The following is a 20,544-nucleotide window of genomic DNA, read 5'->3' as shown; positions in this document are numbered from 1 at the left end:
TGTGTGTGTGTAAATTGGTATGTGTGTGCGTGGGTGCGCGTGTGATTGTGTGTGCGTGGGTGCGCGTGTGATTGTGCCTGCGCATGCCCGTGTGTGTGTGAATGCGGTGTGTGCGTGCGCGCGCGCGTGTGTGCAAATATTTGACAACGGGAGGTGTAACCCTGCCCGCCGCCGTCCACTGACTTTCAAGAACATATATCTTCAAAACTACTCAATGCATTTTGCTTTTTTTTTTAATTTGACTTATTAATAATGCGTAGCAGAATATTTTCAAAAATAAAAATGGTTAAACCGCCTTCCTCAAATCATACCCTAATCAAACCCGTCTGGAGGACGGGTAATAGCTATAGTATATATATAATACTGCCACTACTGCTGCAGTAGAGCAGTAAGCACCAAGAAATTGGCTTGCAACGTGTGTCATTTCCCGAACCGTATGTCACGGAATGAACCGTATGTCCGTATGTAGGTGTCACGAAAATCAATGTCTAGTTTTGCAGCTAAAAACTGCGCAAATAACCAGCAGGCTGTGGAAATTACGAGCACGAACTGCGAGAGTGCATTAAACTGCATTTACTAATTATCTGTAGAGCATGAGTTGGCAAAATATACTCATATCTCTGTGAAATATCAGTGAGACAGCTTGCAGATCTATATGTCTGAAACCACAGCCAGCAATGAATGAATTCATTTTCAAGCATGTTGATTTCTACAACATGACCTATGGAGAAATCCATAAGAATAAGCCAGTCCTACTCATGAGTTACCAGTACGACCAGGCTGCTATTTCCAACACTGAATATAAGCGATAGATAAATGCGCAATTGTTCAGCAGCTGAGTGGCCGGCCACACACTGCGCAAATCATCCATCATGTTATCTTTCGTGACAGAGAGAGGCGTATGACTTCTAGTTCTAGTTAATACTCTTACTGGATAAACAAGGAGATTTCACACGAGAAACGTAAATTGCCATGTGCGGGATTACTGTCTGCAATTATACAAAAGCCCTCCTGGCACACTGAAGAGATGATTTAATCATGACACTTGACATTTCTGAATACAAGCAAGCAAACAAACGAGCACAAAAAATTGCAAACCTTCTTCTTCCACTTTTCTATGGCGTCGAACGAGTTTCGGTCTACAGTTGAAAATGTGAGTACACAAGCCTGCGCCCCTGTAATAGAAACACACCGCTGAAAAATTGTATGTAATATATTGTTTTATGTAAAATACAACCATAAATGTGACCAAAAAGATTACGCCAGCATCATTACCATCGCTCTCCAACGAGGACTGTGAGCATTTCTCTGCATTGGTCAGAATTAACAGTAACGTGACTGAATGCGCTGACTATTTCGCAATAAAATGTTTCAGTTTGTGTGACAAATTGCAAGCTCATTGCAAGCATTAAACATGATCAAACCAGTGCCGCATATGCTTCGATGGCCAAAAAAACTAGTTAGGCACACAGTGAATCCAATAATATCAAAGGAAATTATTAACACAAATGCAAATTTATACAGATTTTAGCGCTTCTCCAAAGTTCACAAAAGGCCAAGCACGAAAGTTTCACGTGCACCGAAACTTACTCTCATCAGATCTCATTTAAAAGGCAACTGTTTTAATGAAAATGACAACAGGTAGGAACAATGTATGACGGATATATTAATTCATAATCATAATTAACTAATTTATAATAACACCATTGTATAAGGCACAAAAATGTACCATCTTCAGCTGAAAGACAGACACACATTCTCTCACGACACGTGCCACACACTTGCCTATAATAACACATCACCCAGTATTTACTGTTATTATTTTAACGCATATATATATTCGCGATAAAGCCGTGATGACGGTACCTCTATAGTAAGCCTTCGTGATCGCATCAAACTCTTCCTGTCCCGCCGTGTCCCACAGCATCAGTCTAACGTCCTCACCATTTACTCTGCAAGCAGCAAGACAACAATTAACATCGTACTCATCTGCTCATTTCTGCTTCTCCTTCATCAGTAACCAAATGGAGGGAGTGCTAGGGTGAGAAGGAAGGGAGGGGGAGGGAGGGAACGGGCAGAGAGGCAGCCTGGGACAGTAACTAGACCCAAGATTCGCTCTATTTTGTTATTCGCTGAGCAAGGTATCTATCTGAAGCATGCGGCGATACATTTCTCCCATGCATCCCACTAGCCTCACGAGTATTCCATATATTTATCTCTTTATCAGCTAAATGCATTGCCCCGTACATGCACGCGCCGTGTTGGTAAGTGGCAAATTAAATTTTAGGAGCAAACAAGCTAGCTATAATGGCATTTAGTGACGGATGTATAAACGCAGAATGATTGCTTGAATACTCGTTTTGCGTTTTGCATTTACGATAAGCCGCCAAATTGAATGGCCGGAAATTGGCTCCTCAGAAGTGTGCAACCAAATAGTTAGTGGATGTTGGAAGACATTGCAATGCGGCTTCACTTTATTCCCAAGTAGCATTAGCATCAGCCTATAAATTTTCACTTCGCTGCACTCTACACTTATAAGCACACGTGCTCACACACAATTACGATGTGGCATGACTACGTTAAAGCTTTAAAAAATAAAAATAATCAGTCGCGGAATCACGCAAACATGTGTAAGGTCCGGAACACAATCAAGGGTAGTTTCCTCAGCCAAAATTAATTACGCAAAAATTGTGCTTAAACAACCGAATCTATTCTAGGGAATTATTCACAAGAAAATGCTGGCAACATGCACATCCACTATTTGTACGTACGTAACCTGATGGTTTTGCTCGCTAATCTGACCAGAATTCATCGCTCTATCGGCAACTTAATGGGTCCAATCATTTATACTACATACTATGATTCAGATTAAGTGCTTTATAAGTGTTCGCCTTGCAGACCTGAATGCGCAGCCATTCAGTTGTTCATTGTAAGAATGCGTGTTCACCTGCCCCAGTAGCACTGACATCAATTCACTGCTATATATAATACAAGTTTACTATGCAAACTTCCATCACAATAAGGATTTACGATAATCACGCCATTATAAATTTCCTAAAATTTACTTAGCTGGAATTCTGTGGGAGGGGGAAGGAGCATTCGGTTGGCAGGTGTACCGGGCATGTGCCACTGACAGGCAGATAATGGTAAAAAAATGACGTGAGAAATTCTTTAGGCACGTGAAGCAAGTTCCCTGTTGCCTAAGCTTGGCCATACTGGCGACATACTGGCGGGGGTGAGAGGATGGGACACACACACAGAGCACTGGGCAGAAGTGAGGAAATTAACTCGAGATACCAGGCTTATTTTTTAGGCTTGTTTTTAAATATCTGTTTTTAAAACTAACACGTAACACTTACACAACCCTTCGCGAAATTATTTTGAATATATAGCTTAAAATTTTTACCGAAACGAAATCACTAAAGATGTCAAACTCACAAGTACTGAAACTATTTTAAAAGTTTCTAGTCACCAACTTGCCAGCAAAATTTACATGTTTGGATTTTCTTAACAACAAGTTTGCCTTTGGTGCAATATATTACAGTTTTTACGACATGACCTATTGCTATCGGGATTACCCTGAAACGGCAACGCCACAGGGCAAAAGAATAGAACAATATCCTATTATTTTGCAATTTCTATGTTTAAAAGTGCAAAACACAAAGATAAATGTGTCGTTAAGAAAAGATTAAGGTTGAAACGGACACAAAGAATTAGGATTTTGCTGACGAGTTTTGGGACATAGTAACTTTCGAAATACGCTCATTTTTAGTATATTCAAGTTAGGCATGTATAGAAGAATTAGTGAGAAATACTATTTGTGGATTGAATAGAAATGGCTCTAGAGAAAATGCACTCTAACAGTGAAAAAAATACACGGGGGCTCGGGGCGATTTAGCCCCCGAAATGCCAAAAAGAGCCCCGGAAAGGCCCAAAAGAGCCCCAGTAAATTTGCATAGAGTTCAATGCAAACCAAATTTTAGAGTGCTGTTTTCATGCACGCGAGCTTGAAAAGTAGCCCCCGAAAAATTTATTTTAATTTTTTCCCTGCACTCTAATGCTAGTGAGCTCACGTGATCTGTCGCTCCAGGAAGTCCACCCCTATCGTCTTTTTGTATTCCTTTGTGAAGATTCCTTTACAGAACCTCTGGATCATCGACGACTTGCCGACAGCACCGTTGCCTACAATCACCACCTTAATGGCAGTCTCAATGTCTTCCTCTCGCATGATGGTCGCAGCAAAAGCAAACTACAGCTGATATCTCACACTGCTACTAGACAGGGAAGCTGCTAACGTGATGAGATGATGCTTCAGGCGGCTTTAGAGGCCACTGCTGACATAACGAGTATCACTTCACACGGTGGCGGATTCTTCAACACCTGCTTGTAGATTCCACTTCTAGTGATTTCTGGGTTGGTCAAATCTGTTTTAGTCCGAGCTATAGTGATGCCATGTCCATGGTGAATGCTATATTACCACGTCTCTGTGGAGTTCTTCTATGTAAACCCACGTCTATGTGAAGTTTTATATACCCACGTCTATGTGAAGTCCTATATGTAACCACGTCTGTGGAGAGCTCAGATCTGTACACATGATCACATAGCACCACTCATCTGCAGTGTCAGACTATGACCCTCTAGTACGGGTAAGCACACTTCTTCGTCCAGCACCTTGTGTTGTTGCTGTGTCACTGGCACCACACGATGCAAACGAGCTATAATACCAACGAAGAATTTGACCTGTCGGCTTCGCAGCGACTTGCAGCTCTGGATGTTTCCTCTTCTTGCGAACACTGACTTCTGAACCTGAAGAGCTAACACTGGCGTCTGTCGCCTTCCCCTACTCGCTATAACAGCATGGAGCTGACACTGACACAAGCCTGTGCTGTGCTGCTCACTGTGTAAATGTTTAAGTGTCTCTCACTGTGTGTGAAGATCAGCCGTTCAGCCTGCGTCGTACAGCCTGCCTTGAACCGTGCCGAGTTGATCACAAAGACAGCTTTGATCAGGTGTGCAGCGTGGCCAAAGTCAGAAGGTAATTGATGGCTGTCTTTGACACTCTAGGTAATACCTCCCAAACGTTCTGCCCTAGACTGCAGCTATTCGATTCCCCGGTCTGCATCGGCAGTGTTGCAATAGAATTGGTGTCCATCTATCAGCGGGTAGGTTGGGCCATCTATAACAAATGAAACACACGTGTTAAAAAATGTTTTTAAATAGCTAAATAGGTCATCAGTGGACCTGATTCTGTCACGATGGTGTGATTTTTTGTGTGAGAGAGTTCGAAGTTAGGGTGTGTAGATTGATAGATAAGTGTGTTTTTTTACACAAAGAGTGAGGAGTGGCATTTTCTGAACCCGTATTATTAGCAACCCAGATTGGTCATCCGACAGTAGGAATAAACGGTGGTAAGATAAAAGCAAATCCGCAGATTTCTTATGGTGAATTATAAATGTGGAATGTGGAAAACAATGAATGTGATTATCCACACTGCTGCCTGCATGTAGAACACGCATTAACACCTGGCTCGGTGCAATTGATGTTACTGATGGCTGAGACAATATCAGTTTTGGTAAGTTATATGTCTCAGTTACGTTATAATTATACATATACTTTAATGATATAGTCAATTATTTCTATAACAATATCAAACTCTACCCAAAAACAAGTCTGCCCACACTATCTGAACCAGGGCCAGAATTCATAAACATATATACAGACATTTATTTAATTAGAATTACTAAAAATAATTAATATATAAATTCCACAAATCAAAAAAAAAATCAAAGTGGCACAGAGAGAATGAAACAATAAGAAAAGTAATGAATTTCTGGTATTCATATATATAGGCTCTACCTATAGATAGTAGTGGTTTGTCTTGAAACCACATCGAGGTCTTGACAACTATTTACAATCTTATGTACACGAGTTTCTTACACACGCGACTCCGCTTATTCACAGACATGATACAGCCAGTAACAAGAGAAATCATGATCATATAGATTACTGATATTGACAGATGACGCAACCATGCAATCACTGGTAGCTAACATGCCTACGAAGCCCTGCTATCATCTATTGTGGGTGAATATAGCATAATATTTAGCAGTTATTACAGCAAAGCAACAGCAGCAACGAACTGATAACATCAGGAGCTAATAATGACAAATTGCCATTTTGCCACAATTGCCAATTGCCAAATTGCCACAAATGACAATAAGTCCTGATAACATCACAGCTCAGTATCATAGACATCTTTCGCATGCATTGTCCAATTCGTTTTTGGTCGATACGATCAATTTTGTCCACTTCCTTTTTGTGTAGCCATTGCAAGCAGCGTATCAGACATGGCTGGTATGCGTGTACATGGTGTAATAATGGTCTAATATTCACAACATAATACTTTCACTGAACTGCCTCCTAGAGGCCAGAAAGCCCAGGAGTGGGCGCAGCGTGGCTACGAACCTAATTTATTACCAGGAGTGAATAATAATCTATTATTATTAGATATATTAAATTATTATTAGATCTATTTTTAATCACTCATGATAAATTACTTTGTCAATTTTATTCCTAAAATTTACCTTAAACTCCTACACATCTGTATCAAAATGCTACTGGTCATAACGGCATTGCCTCTGCCATTCAGCTCGACATGATCGTTAGAAAATTACCACACACAAATTAGCACAAGTTTCCAGGCTTACAGCATCGCCTACAACAAACAATAACAACAACAGCTACCGCAACAGCAGCAACAACAAGAACAACAACAACAAAAACAACAACAGCAGCAGCAATAGTAACAGCACCAGCAACAGCAACAACAGCTGCAGCAGCAGCAAGGCTTTAGAATCAACGTATCGTAAGGGCTAGTATGTGTGATTTTTATCTCTAGTGTATGTGCTTTTATCACTCGTAGATATGTAATTGTTTATGCTATTAGATGAAAATGAAATATGAAAACGACGGTAGCACGGTAGCACTGTACCATTCTTCAGTGTCCAGCAAAGCGCAAACAGCGAGACGACAGAACCGCCCGTGAAACTGGTCTGGTTCAAGTGGCTGAGCAGTCAGTCAGTCAGCGCCGCAGCAGTAGCAGTAGCCGTAGATGGCAATGCTCTCTCCTCACGAGAGATTGCGATCTGCTACTGCTACTGCTGCTGCCAGGTTTTATCGCGGATTACCGGAGACCACTCGGCAACTCAATGACAGATGGGGGAAGATAGACGAGGTTCACGGTGTAATTTTACCACAAAAGAATGCGTTTTTAACAATAAAGCAAACGCCGCAGTGCTGCAGGTAAATGGGAAAGAACTACGGGACACTCACTATCACATGTGGCAGCCGCCCTCATTTCATGAAGCCAATATTGGTCACCAGCAATCATGTCACGCTAGCCGAACACCATGTCACCCTCTTCCTAATATATAATAATAATAATAATAGCAAATACAATAATATAAATAACAACATCAACTCTCTTCCTAAAAGCAACAAGAAACAGAATGGCAGACATTCGGCGTAAGTAGATCTATGCCAGCCCCACATATCGCTACTGCCAATCTCACACTTCCTCACGTGGCGTATCCGAGAAACAGACAATAATACCTTAATTCTCACCCACCCCCGAATACCCGCTGACGCCCCACCCCACCCCCTACGACCTGCTTAGACTCCACTGACCGTTAGACCATTCGAGGTTGGTGTATGCTGCGTGCGTGTGCCCCTCTTGTACACCCCACGTCCGCCCCCACGCTGTAGCTATCGCACTACCCCGCCTGATATTATCATATATCAGTAAGGTCTGCTGCCCGCAGGCAGAAGTCACGGTCACCGATACCACAATGCCCGCAGTCATTGTGCGAGCGCGGCAGGAATTTCCTTCAGGTTATAGCTGTGCCGAAGGTAAACAGTGCAACTGCCATGCGGCTCCATAACTAATATTCCTACCGATGGTTTGAAGGTGAAATAATTGATTACTGATCGCTGCTTTGTAGCCGGTCTGGCCAAAATTGGCACACAGATTCACACACTAGCCGTATAACATATATAGTGCTCACTGCGGCCTCCTCACACATACTGCCTTCATAATTGCACTCGCACTAAGTACTGCGTGACACAAAGCCAATTGATTCCTTGCTAGATACTATGAAAATATCGGATGCGATGTACAGCATGTACAGGAGTACTATTCACCTGCTACTAAATCGTACAGCGACGTGTTACGTGAATATATAGATGATATCAGAAGTAGATAATAGGAAATCCCTATTATCTACCTCTGGTGATATATAGGCGGCCTGAACAAAGCGAAATCCCTACGACATCATTAGGGGCAGCAGGCGAGTCCGTATATTCCACCTAGTAATACAGACTCAGCATAATTTTGTCATCCGTATACCTTACGCGTTACCATTACCTTACTAATACCGATTGCACACACAGCCGCGTGTGCTGTGGGGCCAACACAACGTATACGGCTCCATCATCCATCCACTCTGTTATTGCACGCCCTCTTATATGTGCCTTCCCGCTATTATATCCGCTCCCATCCGTCCTCTCCTTACCATGAGCCGTAAAAGGAAATCAACGTCACCTGAACCCATCCATAAACAGAGCTGCGCGTTTATTTCCTTTAAAAAGTTTACGTCGGAGGCTTCAGTGACTGCCTAGTGCCTGCCATTCCCATTTATCTCCACATAATCATTTCATACAATGACGACCAAACTATACGCATAGCTGGACAATCGACCGAAATTTAATTTGCCAACATTAATAGGCGACGTCATTAGAGGCCCCCGTCATAATAGGCAAATTAATAGGCAACATGCATTCGTAAAATTCCATTGTCAATCTGAAAGACTCGAACATATATACACTATATGACAACCTGTGTGTGGATATACAATGTAACATTATTCAAATATAAGAACCTGCGGCGCCAGCGCCTCCTACGTGCACCGTATGCTTGGTCTTCACATGCATACGCGAATACATACTGTACACAAACAAATACGTATAGTCAGGCGTGGATAATAAAGATCTAATACGAAACACCGCTAAGCAAAGGGTTGACTGTAAAAACTTAAGGTTACGGTAACAGTTATGCGCTAAAGGAAAGGCTCCGCGTGGAATTTCGGCCCTAGCACTGCCATGTTTTGCAGAAGCGCATGGGTCACACATAAAGGTACAGTACACGACGTTCTCAAACTCAGTAACACAAAGGCGAGGGACTCTGCATACCATTTCTTCCAGAAATCTCGTTATTTGCTCTGCTCCAAACTCGTTGCCTAGGGAAAGTCTGAAAAGATGAAGAGAGCCCCACACGTGTCTCAATCACGATCTGTCCGAACTAACAAGTCAGCTCAAGAAGAATTAAGGGCTTGACCTTGTGCTCGGAAATGACTAGAAAGTCAACAAAGCTCGATTCCTTAAGTAACGTGGGTGTATGTCAAACCCCCACAGGTAAGACAACACCTGGATAATTTTCTCTCCAGTGGTAGAGACACTGCGGTTATTGTCCGTAATGAAATCTCCCTCCACTTACAGATCTGCCCATGAAGTAACACTAACAGCATGGATAACACTACTCGCCTTACACACGCACTGTGTATGGCATACACACATACACCACCACTTTAATAATATTTTCCGCAAGAGAATGTGTCGTTATTCAAAGAGTTCTGTAAGATGCTATGTCTCAGAATCACTAAGAGTAAGAGTATACGTCTTAGAGGCTACATCTCCTATGTGGTCTTATGGGCTAAATAAAATGCAATATGTCCAAATAAGGACAGTATAACGATTATAGACAACCCGAGGCAGACGCGCGCACGCACGCAGGCATTTCTGCTTCCATGGCTTTCACATTATACTAATTATGTTCTCACTGCTCTGCTACTAGCATTGCTTACTGCATTGTTCATATTAGCCATTTTCTTCTGAAACATAAACATTATATTTGGGTAAACTCAAGCAACGCCGAGTCCGCGACAAGTATCTTATAAGCGCGTTATCAGTGATGTGCTAGTGCTAATGAATGACCTAGCACATACCTGAGCGCAGCAGTCACAGCCTGATGACCATGCTACCTGCTTCTCTCCGTGGAACCGCCATCCACTCACTCCCTTCGCAACATCTTGCAAAATAATCTGGTTTGTAAGCGGGTTTGCAAAATCACTTACACAAACGAGGTGCATACGCATGCCACTATTGCACCTGTAATCGTTAAATAGCACCAAAACATGCTAATATATTACCGAGGTCGTGCCATTTCCATGTAGCCGGCTACATTCCAACAGCTGTTGATTTATTACCTCTATAAACAGCTCCGTAGCGCAGCAACCTGTCCCGTTTATCGGAATCATCAACAGAACGTTTCATACGAACCACACCGCATCAACACGTGCTTTCTTATTGTCATTTACAAACAACCACTATCTATTATGTCGCAACGCCTATGTCGCAACGTCTAGTCGCAACTGTTAAACGCTCGTAACGGTAAAAACTCTGCGCCACCCAGGCACACGCCTAGACGCAACCCGGCTCAGCCTCCATTCGTACAGCTTTCGTCTCGGCGTATATCGTCACAACAAAGAGACTTATATAACTAATCGTGGGCAGCGTGGCCTATAAATACACTCAATGCGAGAAAAACATAGAAACGGCATTAGGAGCAGACGGTCGCTAACAACGGCGTAATAATACATTAGCTCCTACATGCGAGTGGGCGTCGCAGTTACCGATAGTACGCCGGGTTACCGATTTCCAGAAAGCGATACAAATTTGACTGGAGCGGCTGTGCGTGACATTTCAGCAGGCTACAGTTCTAGTTAATCGCATTTTTCACCGATTACGCAAGACCCCATATTTTACATAATTATCCTCAAGAATATTAATAAAATAATTATTAATAATTATTAATACATGTAATATTTAAAATAATGTATTATTAGCTCTTTGTTATAATATACAATCAACATGACAGGGCGATCGTGCGTGCGTGCGTGCGTGCGAGTCCGCGTACGCGTTGCTGGAGAGAGCCACTTCAAAAGCAACGTTTCTGCCAGTGTCTCAGTGAGTGTCTGCATGGCAAATATCAGATAATTACGTACGCTGTTGTGCGACCACTACAGGGATTCAGCTATCCGCCATGCCTCCCAACACATACACACGGACCAGCCAGCAGACCACTCTGACATCAAGTCTAACAGTTTAACCCACCAAGTTTGTCGCAGCAGACATCAAACGTTGAGACCACACGGACACCACACACGGGAGTTACCGCTAGTAGTAAATGAAATAAGTTCATTGGATTTCGTTGAAACTATGAATTCATAATTATCGTGCATTAAATCCAAGAAATTAGCTTACTATCTACTAACTAACTTACTAATACGCCTGCTGCCACCTATCCTGATGAAGATTTCCCGATAAGAGATCGAAAACTTCGATAGTAAGTTAATTTCTTGGATTTAACACAAGATAAATATGAATTCACCGCTAGCGGCTAGTAGTATAGCTTCTCTCTCACCGGGTTTTACAGTCGGTGGTATTCTGCTAGCTAGGTACGGCTATAAGCCGTGGCATCCACCTCTGTCGGCCTTCAGCCTTCACCAGTCTGCAAGAACGCGTCATTCTCCCTCCAAAAAAACTGGTTTGGAAAAGCACGCGTGGGTGCTGACATGCCGTGCATGTCCGAGCAGTAATACCCTGACCACCCACACTTCCCCCTCCCGTCGTATATCACAGAAATATCGAGATACATTCTCTTCACTCATCGAACACAAAGCTGGTGTCGAATTACCTAGTCCCCTCCCCCGCTCCATCATACCCCTCCTGCACGAACCCTTCTCCATCATACCCGGCCCTCCTCCACCCTTTCCTCCACCGACCCATTCCCACAACATCCCCTTTCTCCACCTGTGGGCATCGTCCTCTGTGGATAGCCTCTACCCTGTCGATATTGCCCACTGTAGGCAGCCCCTACCTTGTGGGCATCGTCCCGGGTGGGCAGTTTCTACCCTATGAACATCGTTCTCTGTGGACAGCTCCTTCCCTATGGGTAGCTTCCCTCTGTGGACAGCTCCTTCCCTATGGGTAGCTTCCCTCGATGGCATTGCCCGCTGGGGAAACTCATCACCCGGCACCTTCCCCCCACCCCACGTGTACCCGCTCCCATGTCAAAGCCCACCCACTCCCCAGCAATCTCAGCTGCTTGCAGAACAAACACTTTAATTTTTTCACTTCACACCCCCGAGTCGCCAACGTTTACGGCTCACACATAGCCGCCAGACACAACCATGAAGAGTTTCTTGCACTCTTTTACACAGGGCTAGTCAGTCATACGCATTCTCGTTGGCACATGCTTGCCGGGAGTTTTATTTTTTATTTCTGGAACGGAACAAGTTGAACTGGATTTGAAGTTGTTTTCGAAAACTAGACTTCTTGCTTTATGTAGCAGTGTGGGCAACTCTGCGCCTGTGTGCATTGTGTGGTGGCTTGGTGACACATAGGTGAAGCCTAGTTGTCATTGTGAAAACACGTGCACTGCCATCATGTGTTGCTCGTTTTATGTGCACTGCGAAACTAATTTTCTTTCGAAATATTAACGCACGAATATTTGCAAAACACATTTTGTGCTTTGAAATAACAACTCAGAGGGGTAGTGCTGTTATTTCACAAAATTATTTATAAATAATGGGAATATTACCATGAATACATTACAGTGGGAATTTCTGTAGTTCAGCAGGGCTGCCAATGGGATACGATTTACCGTCAGAGTACCTTTTATTCATCCCACAAACAACTAGAAATATCAGTCTCTCGCCTCCAGTGACCAGTTTCATGCTATAATTTACCTACGGGTCACCATAGAAGTGCCGTCACATGCACATCACGGGCGCATAATGAAGGGCACTGTAATACACGTACAACGCGGACGGACAGCGCTGAAATATCCTCGCATGTAGACACCTGCACCTGCTATATGCAGCCAATAAATTCATGCAATTGGAACACCTGTCATTTCCAAAGGCAGTCTGGAGAGGCATTCATACATTGTGATCGCGGCATATTTCATCACCAGGTAAGCCCAGAGCTGCTGACAGCTTTGGGTGTACCTGCATGTGCTCATGCAGACTGTGGTCCCAGAAGGATAGTCTCAGAGGGTTTCTCTTCGTAATACTGTGGTAATACCGGTATTGTAGTATGATGTATGTCCCTGCTCCCTCCCCCTTCCCCTACTATCGTAGCTCACCACGGTCAGCCCTACAACCAGGCTATTATGCCCGGCGCACACGGCGAGATCCGTGCCGAGCACGGAGCGTGAGTTTCATGCTCAGCACGAATCTCACCGTGTGCGTGGTCGATTTAGGTGAGTTTTCGGTCTCGCGATGCGGTGAGGCTGAAAACTAAGCGTGTGCGCGGTATGTAAGAATCCTGCTTACACTCCCTCAGTGGCGGCGCATGCGTATTTAGTTATTCCAAAATGGCTGCAGCCATCGAATTGGCGAATGATTCGTCAGTCAGATTTTTATCAGTCACATGACCTAGAGCGGCACCCGCTCGTAACATCTGTGCTCAGCATGAAGCTCACCGTTTGCGCGGGTGTGAGATTCGTGCTGAGCACGAAACTCACGCTCCGTGCTCAGCACGAATCTCACCGTGTGCGCCGGGCATTAGCTAGCAAGCTGTCTCAACGTCTTTTCGATGGCCTACTCTCATACTACATGGTCAATGCTACTGCCGACGGCTGCCAACGTCCATGAACCCATTTTAGTGAATAAATTTATGATAGACACGTTATTCATTTTGACTTCTACTTTACTCATGTTTAACTAACAAGTCTAATCATTTATAATCTGTGAATATCTAAATTATAACCCACATGCACCAGGACCCCTCTAACGGGAAGGCACCCTCGATTCTCGCGTCGCTAGGAAACAATTCCATTATTTGAGACACAGGCACTTGAAGCGTTCCAATAAAATATAATGCTAAATAAATACGAAATCTATTTACTACCAAAGTCTTAATGTTTCTCTACCCTCTTTCGCCTATTATATATTTTATTGAAATGCTCCAAGTGCCTGTGATTTGAGACTCCCCCTTTCTCAATCATAACTAATAGTAGTCTAATACCCTCTCTACCATAGATACCCTATATTACACCAGGAGTCTATCAATATATTGATAGACTCCTGATTGTCGTGTATATATATATAAATATCTATAAGCCCTACCCCAACACACGTCACGACGTCTGCTATATATACTAGCAATAGCAAAACTGACATCGTCAGAGAATTTATTGGAATAAACGCTGGAACAACTCTGGAGATTTTGCGCAAGTATTCACAGAAACCACCGAAGAGTGATCGTAGACCTTTGCATTAACATTACACCGAGACACAGAGATGAAATTGTGAATAAGCTGGTCCTCTGGCAACCAACTGAAGGCAAAACCAATAGAGGCAGGAGAAGAATCACTTATGTGAATAACTTGATGGAAGACTGGAATGCAAGTAGTACAGGAGTTGCGGACCATTATGGAAGATCGAGACGAATGAAGAAAGCGTGTTGAAGCTATGGGGCGTCCTGAAGGACGACCTAGTTGAGTTGAGTACACCGAGAGAGCTAATATTACCTATGATATATCCTAGATAATAGTATTATTACTTATTAGCTCTTGATATACTCTGTAAATACAATCCCAGCTTGCAATTTAGGCAACAAGCAAGTAAATGGAAAATTAATAAATTATGCAATACAGGTGTGTATTTACAACACCGTGTTCACGCTGTGTGCACACACAGAGCATCCCACATGCCCAATCCAATCAACTTCGAGCTGGGTACGAACATGTATTGCTACTTCTCACAATGAGATCATGTTTATGAAATTTTCCGAATATATCTGCTGCCCAGGGACTCGGAACAAGTCAGTGTAGGAAGCATATAAATATACGATGTTAATTTGCTTTCAGCATAGTCAGTAAAGCGTGTTAGTAGCCACTCTATCCGCCCGACGTCGCGAGTGTGAGCACTGTGTTACTCACCCACCGTATGTATAATACAGGTATAATACAGACGTATGTAGGTAGACGTACGTATACAGACCACATGTATAATACAGACGTATGTAGGTAGACGTACGTATACAGACCACATGTATAATACAGACGTATGTAGGTAGACGTACGTATACAGACCACTGTATAATACCGCGTATTAGGTAGACTGGTAGACAGATCACATGTAATAATAGCACACGTAGTAGGTAGACAGACCACATATAATACAACGTAATGTAGGTAAACGGTACGGTACGTAATACGACAGCACATGTATAATACAGACCGTATGTGGTAGAGTACGTATACAGCCCACATGTTTATAATACAGGACGTATGTAGGTAGAGCGTAGATATCAACGACGCACATGTATCAATACAGACGTATGTAGGAACGTAGTAAGACCACTATGTATAATACAGACTTATGTAGGTAGCAACGTACGTATACAGACCACATGTATAATACAGACGTATGTAGGTAGACGTACGTATACAGACCACATGTATAATACAGACGTATAAAGTGACACAACACACAAGCATTAGAAATGTGTTATTTCACAGCGTGATCAACACTATAATTACAACTAGTAACTGCTAATAATAACTAACAACTAATAAAATAATAATTATTACATGAGTTTTAAATTATGGGCTACGTTTAGGTTCCTAGCTTCCCGCCATAAACGTGCAATCTCTCGGACAACTAGTGAGATTATACAATTTATTATACATTTGTATGTAGATCCCGCACAAGTTTCTATGGATACGGAACTCGTACAGAAAAGCAGGAAGAAACGTGTTCAGGATCATTACTGGACCGAAAAGAATCATAAATGCATCTATAGGAGAGAAGATGCATGCAGGGCTGCAGATGTGCTAAATGCTGTGCAACCATGCAATATGGCCACATCTATTGTCACTCGCCTGTGACGCCTATTGAGTGATTGTTAGCCTAGCTCTCTAAGCTATGTACAGCTACACACAAACGTACACACAGCACACTTCCTGTATGCAATACACCGCCCATAAGCCTACTGTCAGCTCTTGTCTACACAAGTTACACATACTAACCTACACCACTGCACACTCACAATATGGTGATGAGCAACAATAGCAGTCACGCGCCTTTTCACCTATCTCGAACAAATAATGACCGGAGATCGTTTGTGGCAGGTCGGCCTCAATTCTTCGTAATACAACATTGAGAGATGCTCATTTCCCTGACCAATTGTCGCTATTTTCAGAAATTTCAGAAATACAGCACGTAAATGTAAATATTATTGGTAGTAATACATTAAAGGTTGACTAAGCATTGAGCAAATAGACTTGGATCGCACTAATTGCACGGCATTTAGACATGTCTTGACAATTCGAGTTGACACCGTTTATAGCTAAATGAATATAATCCATCAAACACAACAGAAAACCTTAAAACCCGATATTTCAGCACAGTTTCACTTAACGACAACCATCTGCACTTGGGCATGTCTCAACGACTACTTACAGACAACAGCGAGTGTCTGCGCATTTATCAGAAGGCTTAAAACTGTGAGAACACACTTCTAGACAAAGGCTCGGCATAGCTATCCTCCACGAGCTAAACTGCATCTCTCACTGGCAGACATCCGTGGATCGACTAACTCAAAAAGAGGGTGGTGTTGGTGCTGGAACGAACGCGAAGCACGCGTTGTCAGTGGATCGTGAACATTTATGTGTCATCGGCGGATCGCTCTTCCAGCCAGCCACCCGCTCCATTTCTCAATCAAACGATCAATGCCTGCCGACGACCTAAAAAGCTGGATAATTCTACTGCTCGGAGTTTGGGTGCAAATCTCATTGAATTGGCATGAATGCAACTCTCCTAAAACCCAACACGCGATAAAAATCTCTAAAAACTCTACGGGGAGCCTCATCAGAGATAATCTGTCACTGCGTTGTCATAGATGCCTGCAGAGGCATTGAATCACGCACATGGCAGGCGGGCATTATTTTGATCCTTGTTCACACAAGACGCGCTTCTCTCCATAAGACACGTTTCAACGAAAAGAATTTGAACGACGGCTATTCGGCAAGCGTTGGCGATTTACTCTGTGCAGCATGAATAGCCTGCTGCCTCCCTGGCATTGTTGCAAAAACCATACATGGCTGCCTCACTGTGTCAGCTTAGAACACTCGCACATGCACACACCAAGTGACGGAGGCCAGATCTCTAGATCCACCATAATCAAGAGTTTTGATATATTCAGTCCTACATTGCTACGACCCAGTACAGGTAACAAGCGATGCAGATCCTCACCCTTCTTGTTCATATTAAGACGTACCACTGCCAATTCTCAATGTGTAAAAACCTGGCTGTTGGCGACTGTCCATTTAAGTGACTCGGAATAGGTTACGGACTGTGTTCACATAAAAATGAAGGGCCCATCTCCAGTAATGGGGATGTATAAGAACCCCTGATAAAGTAAAACACTCTGGCGGTGACCACCCTCAGCATCCGTGAAGAGGTCGGCATAGAGTAGAAATCTCTTAAATCTAGATATCTGCAGACAACATTACATCAAATGAGGAAGATTACTACAATACTCTATGTACTATGCAGTTATTACATGTACTGTAAAATGATGTTAGTGGGGTTCCTTGTGGAACCTGGGGTTCAATACAGGGAAATGTAAAGTATTAGGCCTACACATTGGCAAGGCAAATCCACACTATTAATACACTAGTTATGAAATACAGGAAAATGTAAAGTATTACACATTGGCAAGGCAAATCCACACTGCCAATATACTATGATTAGTGAAGCATGCGTTGTTACTCTTGAGAGCACTGTGTTGGAATAAGATGTTAGTGTAAATAGACCCTGAACGGAAATTTAACAAACGCGCGGCATACAAACTCAGGTCAGCAATGCTAACTAGATATTAGGATTGATCAGAACATCATGTTTTTCTAAATTCCAAGTTCCTGAGGCTAATGTTCACTGCACTTGTATGGCCACATCTTGAATATTTTAATGTAGTATGATGGTCTCCTAAATTGATCATAAAAAACTTTTAATCAAATGTGCTCTCCGCAGGTCACAAGTATAACCTGAAGAAAATGAGTTTCTCTAGTCACACGCCAGCACATCTTCTGTGTGCATGTTACAGGTTCCTGGATGACTCTCAGAAATTGTGTTATACTAGATTTACAATCATTAAATTCATTCAAAAGACAAAACATGGCTGGACAGTCTGGTATAATCACATTTACTAACAGAATTAGCTCTAGAACTATAGCCATCCGCTCTGCCATTATGTTCTAGAGCTAGTTACAGAATCTACTCCAGTCTACACTCTGAAGTCCAAGTTGTATATCAATGATAGAGTCACAGAAGAAAATTAGATTACTGGACATGCATCTAGCCTACCCTAACAGATGAACAAGATATAATATTATTAATAACGACAACTTTATTAGTGAACCAGTTCAAGTGCACGTGTGTGCGTGCATGTAACCCAATAACCCGACCAGGCTGTGTGACTAACATCAATATACACGGTATTCTAACCACAGGCACTTGAAGCATTTCAATAAAATATAATGCTAACTAAATACGAAATCTATTTACTACCAAATTCTTAATGTTTCTATACTCTCTTTCACCGTCCAAATCCTACGTCCAACCATACGCTGCCGGCGCCATTGCTTTCGCGGCGCGACTGTTGCACGCTTACACTAATATATATAGCAGGTAGGAAAGCCGGATCGCAAAATTCGCTCTACGCTCGCTGAATTTCACACTTTCACAGCACCAATACACATCCAACAGCTTCCATCTTTGTTTCTCTTTCAAAAACAGTGTTCACTTGTTATAAACATAATGTCAAAACATAATGTCTTTGTTCGTAACCGAGCTGTGTCACGCGACATCACACAAAGACTGACGAAATTCTCGCGTTCGCAAACCTTCCACAGTAATGTAAATGTTCGTCAGAATCAGGAAACACCTACCGGCACTCTTCGTGGCCTCATTCTTGCGCCGCAACGCTGCAACGTTTTCCCAACGTTCCAATGGCGAGGCTCGTACGGGAGTTGGAAAGCAGTGCGCCGCCTGCGCGCCGCCTATAGTCCATAGACTGGCACTCGCTCCCACCTCTCAGCTTAGCTTAGTCACTCGATGGGTAATCGAGGTGGGAGCGAGTCCCAGTCTATATATAGCCCTGTATTCTGACAGACATTTACATTACTGTGGAAGGTTCGCGAACGTGAGAATTTTGTCAGTCTTTGTGTGATTTCGCGTGACACAACTCGATTACGAACAGAGACATTGTTTTTATAACAAGTGGACACTGTTGTTGAAAGAGAAACAAAGATGGAAGCTGTTGAATGTGTATTGGTGCTGTGAAAGTGTGAAATCCAGCGAGCGTCGAGCGAATTTTGCGATCCGGCTTTCCTACCTGCTATATATATTACTATTATTAGTGTAAGCGTGCAACATTCGCGCCGCGAAAGCAATGGCGCCGGCAGCGTATGGTTAGACATAGAATTTGGACGGTGAAAGAGAGTATAGAAACATTAAGAATTTGGTAGTAAATAAATTTCGTATTTTGTTAGCATTATATTTTATTGAAACGCTTCAAGTGCCTGTGATTCTAACCCTAGCAATACCGTTTCTTGGAGCTAGTAACCCAACACACATAAACCACGGCGGCGCAAATCCACTTTAGGCACCTTATGTATCACGAAGTGATGCACAGATTTCTGTGTATCATCAACTGATGCACAGATTTCTGTGTATCATCAACTGATGCACAGACTTTCCGTATATCAAAGAATGATGCAAAAACCATAACCCTAAAGTATAACCTTACTCCTTAGGTATCACGAAGTATGTTAGGGTTAGGGTTAGGGTTAGGGTTGGGCTTAGGGTTCGGGTTTTTGCATCATTCCTTGACGATCTGCAGCCGGATATCCGGGCGAAGCGCTCAAACGCCGCCTCGCGGCGCACTTTTGCAATTTCGCTGCCCTCTTCCCAACGCCAGTACTCAGGTCCTTCTAGGAGTAGGTGAAAGCCGGCTTTTCGCTCTCATCAGCAGTTCTGCGCATTGCACGAGGGATCGCACTACCTAGTTAGGTAGAGACTGGCTAGAAAAGCTCCCAATTCTTTGTTCGCTACTAGGCGCGCTTTCTTTGCTGTAATAACGGAGTTTTTTGTTCACATTGTAACAATATATAGCGCTGATGCGTAGCGTTGACTGGCTGAGCTTAGAGGATCCGATATATAGGAACAATACAACATGTCTTCGCTATTCGTAATAAATCCAGTTTACAGTTAGTTTCATTGTCACTCTTATCTGCTATTGTATCTCTGCATAGTTACACTCCTCATCTTACTATAATTTGGCGAATGTTGTTTGTATGTATGTATGTTTGTAAAAGGCTCCGTCAGTTTCGATCCAAATAGCGCCAAACTTACAGAA

At 42.9% G+C, this 20,544-nt stretch overlaps 1 protein-coding gene across 6 annotated transcripts in view; it reads right to left on the bottom strand.

Moving 5' to 3' along the window:
- LOC106813475 (ras-related protein Rab-23-like) overlaps nucleotides 1–20,544 on the bottom strand; it is a 36,735-nt gene that overhangs the window by 14,525 nt on the left and 1,666 nt on the right. For 2 of the 6 annotated variants that reach the window (XR_001394472.1, XM_014817613.1), the window contains exons 2-4: nucleotides 4,074–5,176; nucleotides 1,867–1,952; nucleotides 1,099–1,175 (exon numbers count right to left, since the gene is read on the bottom strand). Coding sequence is in view for 5 of the 6 variants with exons in the window: in XM_014817613.1 (XP_014673099.1) it covers nucleotides 1,099–1,175; nucleotides 1,867–1,952; nucleotides 4,074–4,228 (318 nt within the window). In the remaining variant the exon portion in view is untranslated. Of the gene's footprint in view, nucleotides 1–1,098; nucleotides 1,176–1,866; nucleotides 1,953–4,073; nucleotides 5,177–6,584; nucleotides 6,682–9,246; nucleotides 9,305–10,058; nucleotides 10,078–10,319; nucleotides 10,418–20,544 lie in introns of those variants that run through there. The other 4 variants (XM_014817615.1, XM_014817614.1, XM_014817616.1 and 1 more) reach the window with 4 other exon arrangements.

This window comes from Priapulus caudatus, unplaced genomic scaffold (assembly GCF_000485595.1).
Source record: "Priapulus caudatus unplaced genomic scaffold, Priapulus_caudatus-5.0.1 Scaffold779, whole genome shotgun sequence".
In the NCBI taxonomy this organism is placed as follows: Eukaryota; Metazoa; Priapulida; class Priapulimorpha; order Priapulimorphida; family Priapulidae; genus Priapulus; species Priapulus caudatus.
Note: the sequence above shows the minus strand (reverse complement) of the source record. Positions and strands in the feature narration are given on the sequence as shown.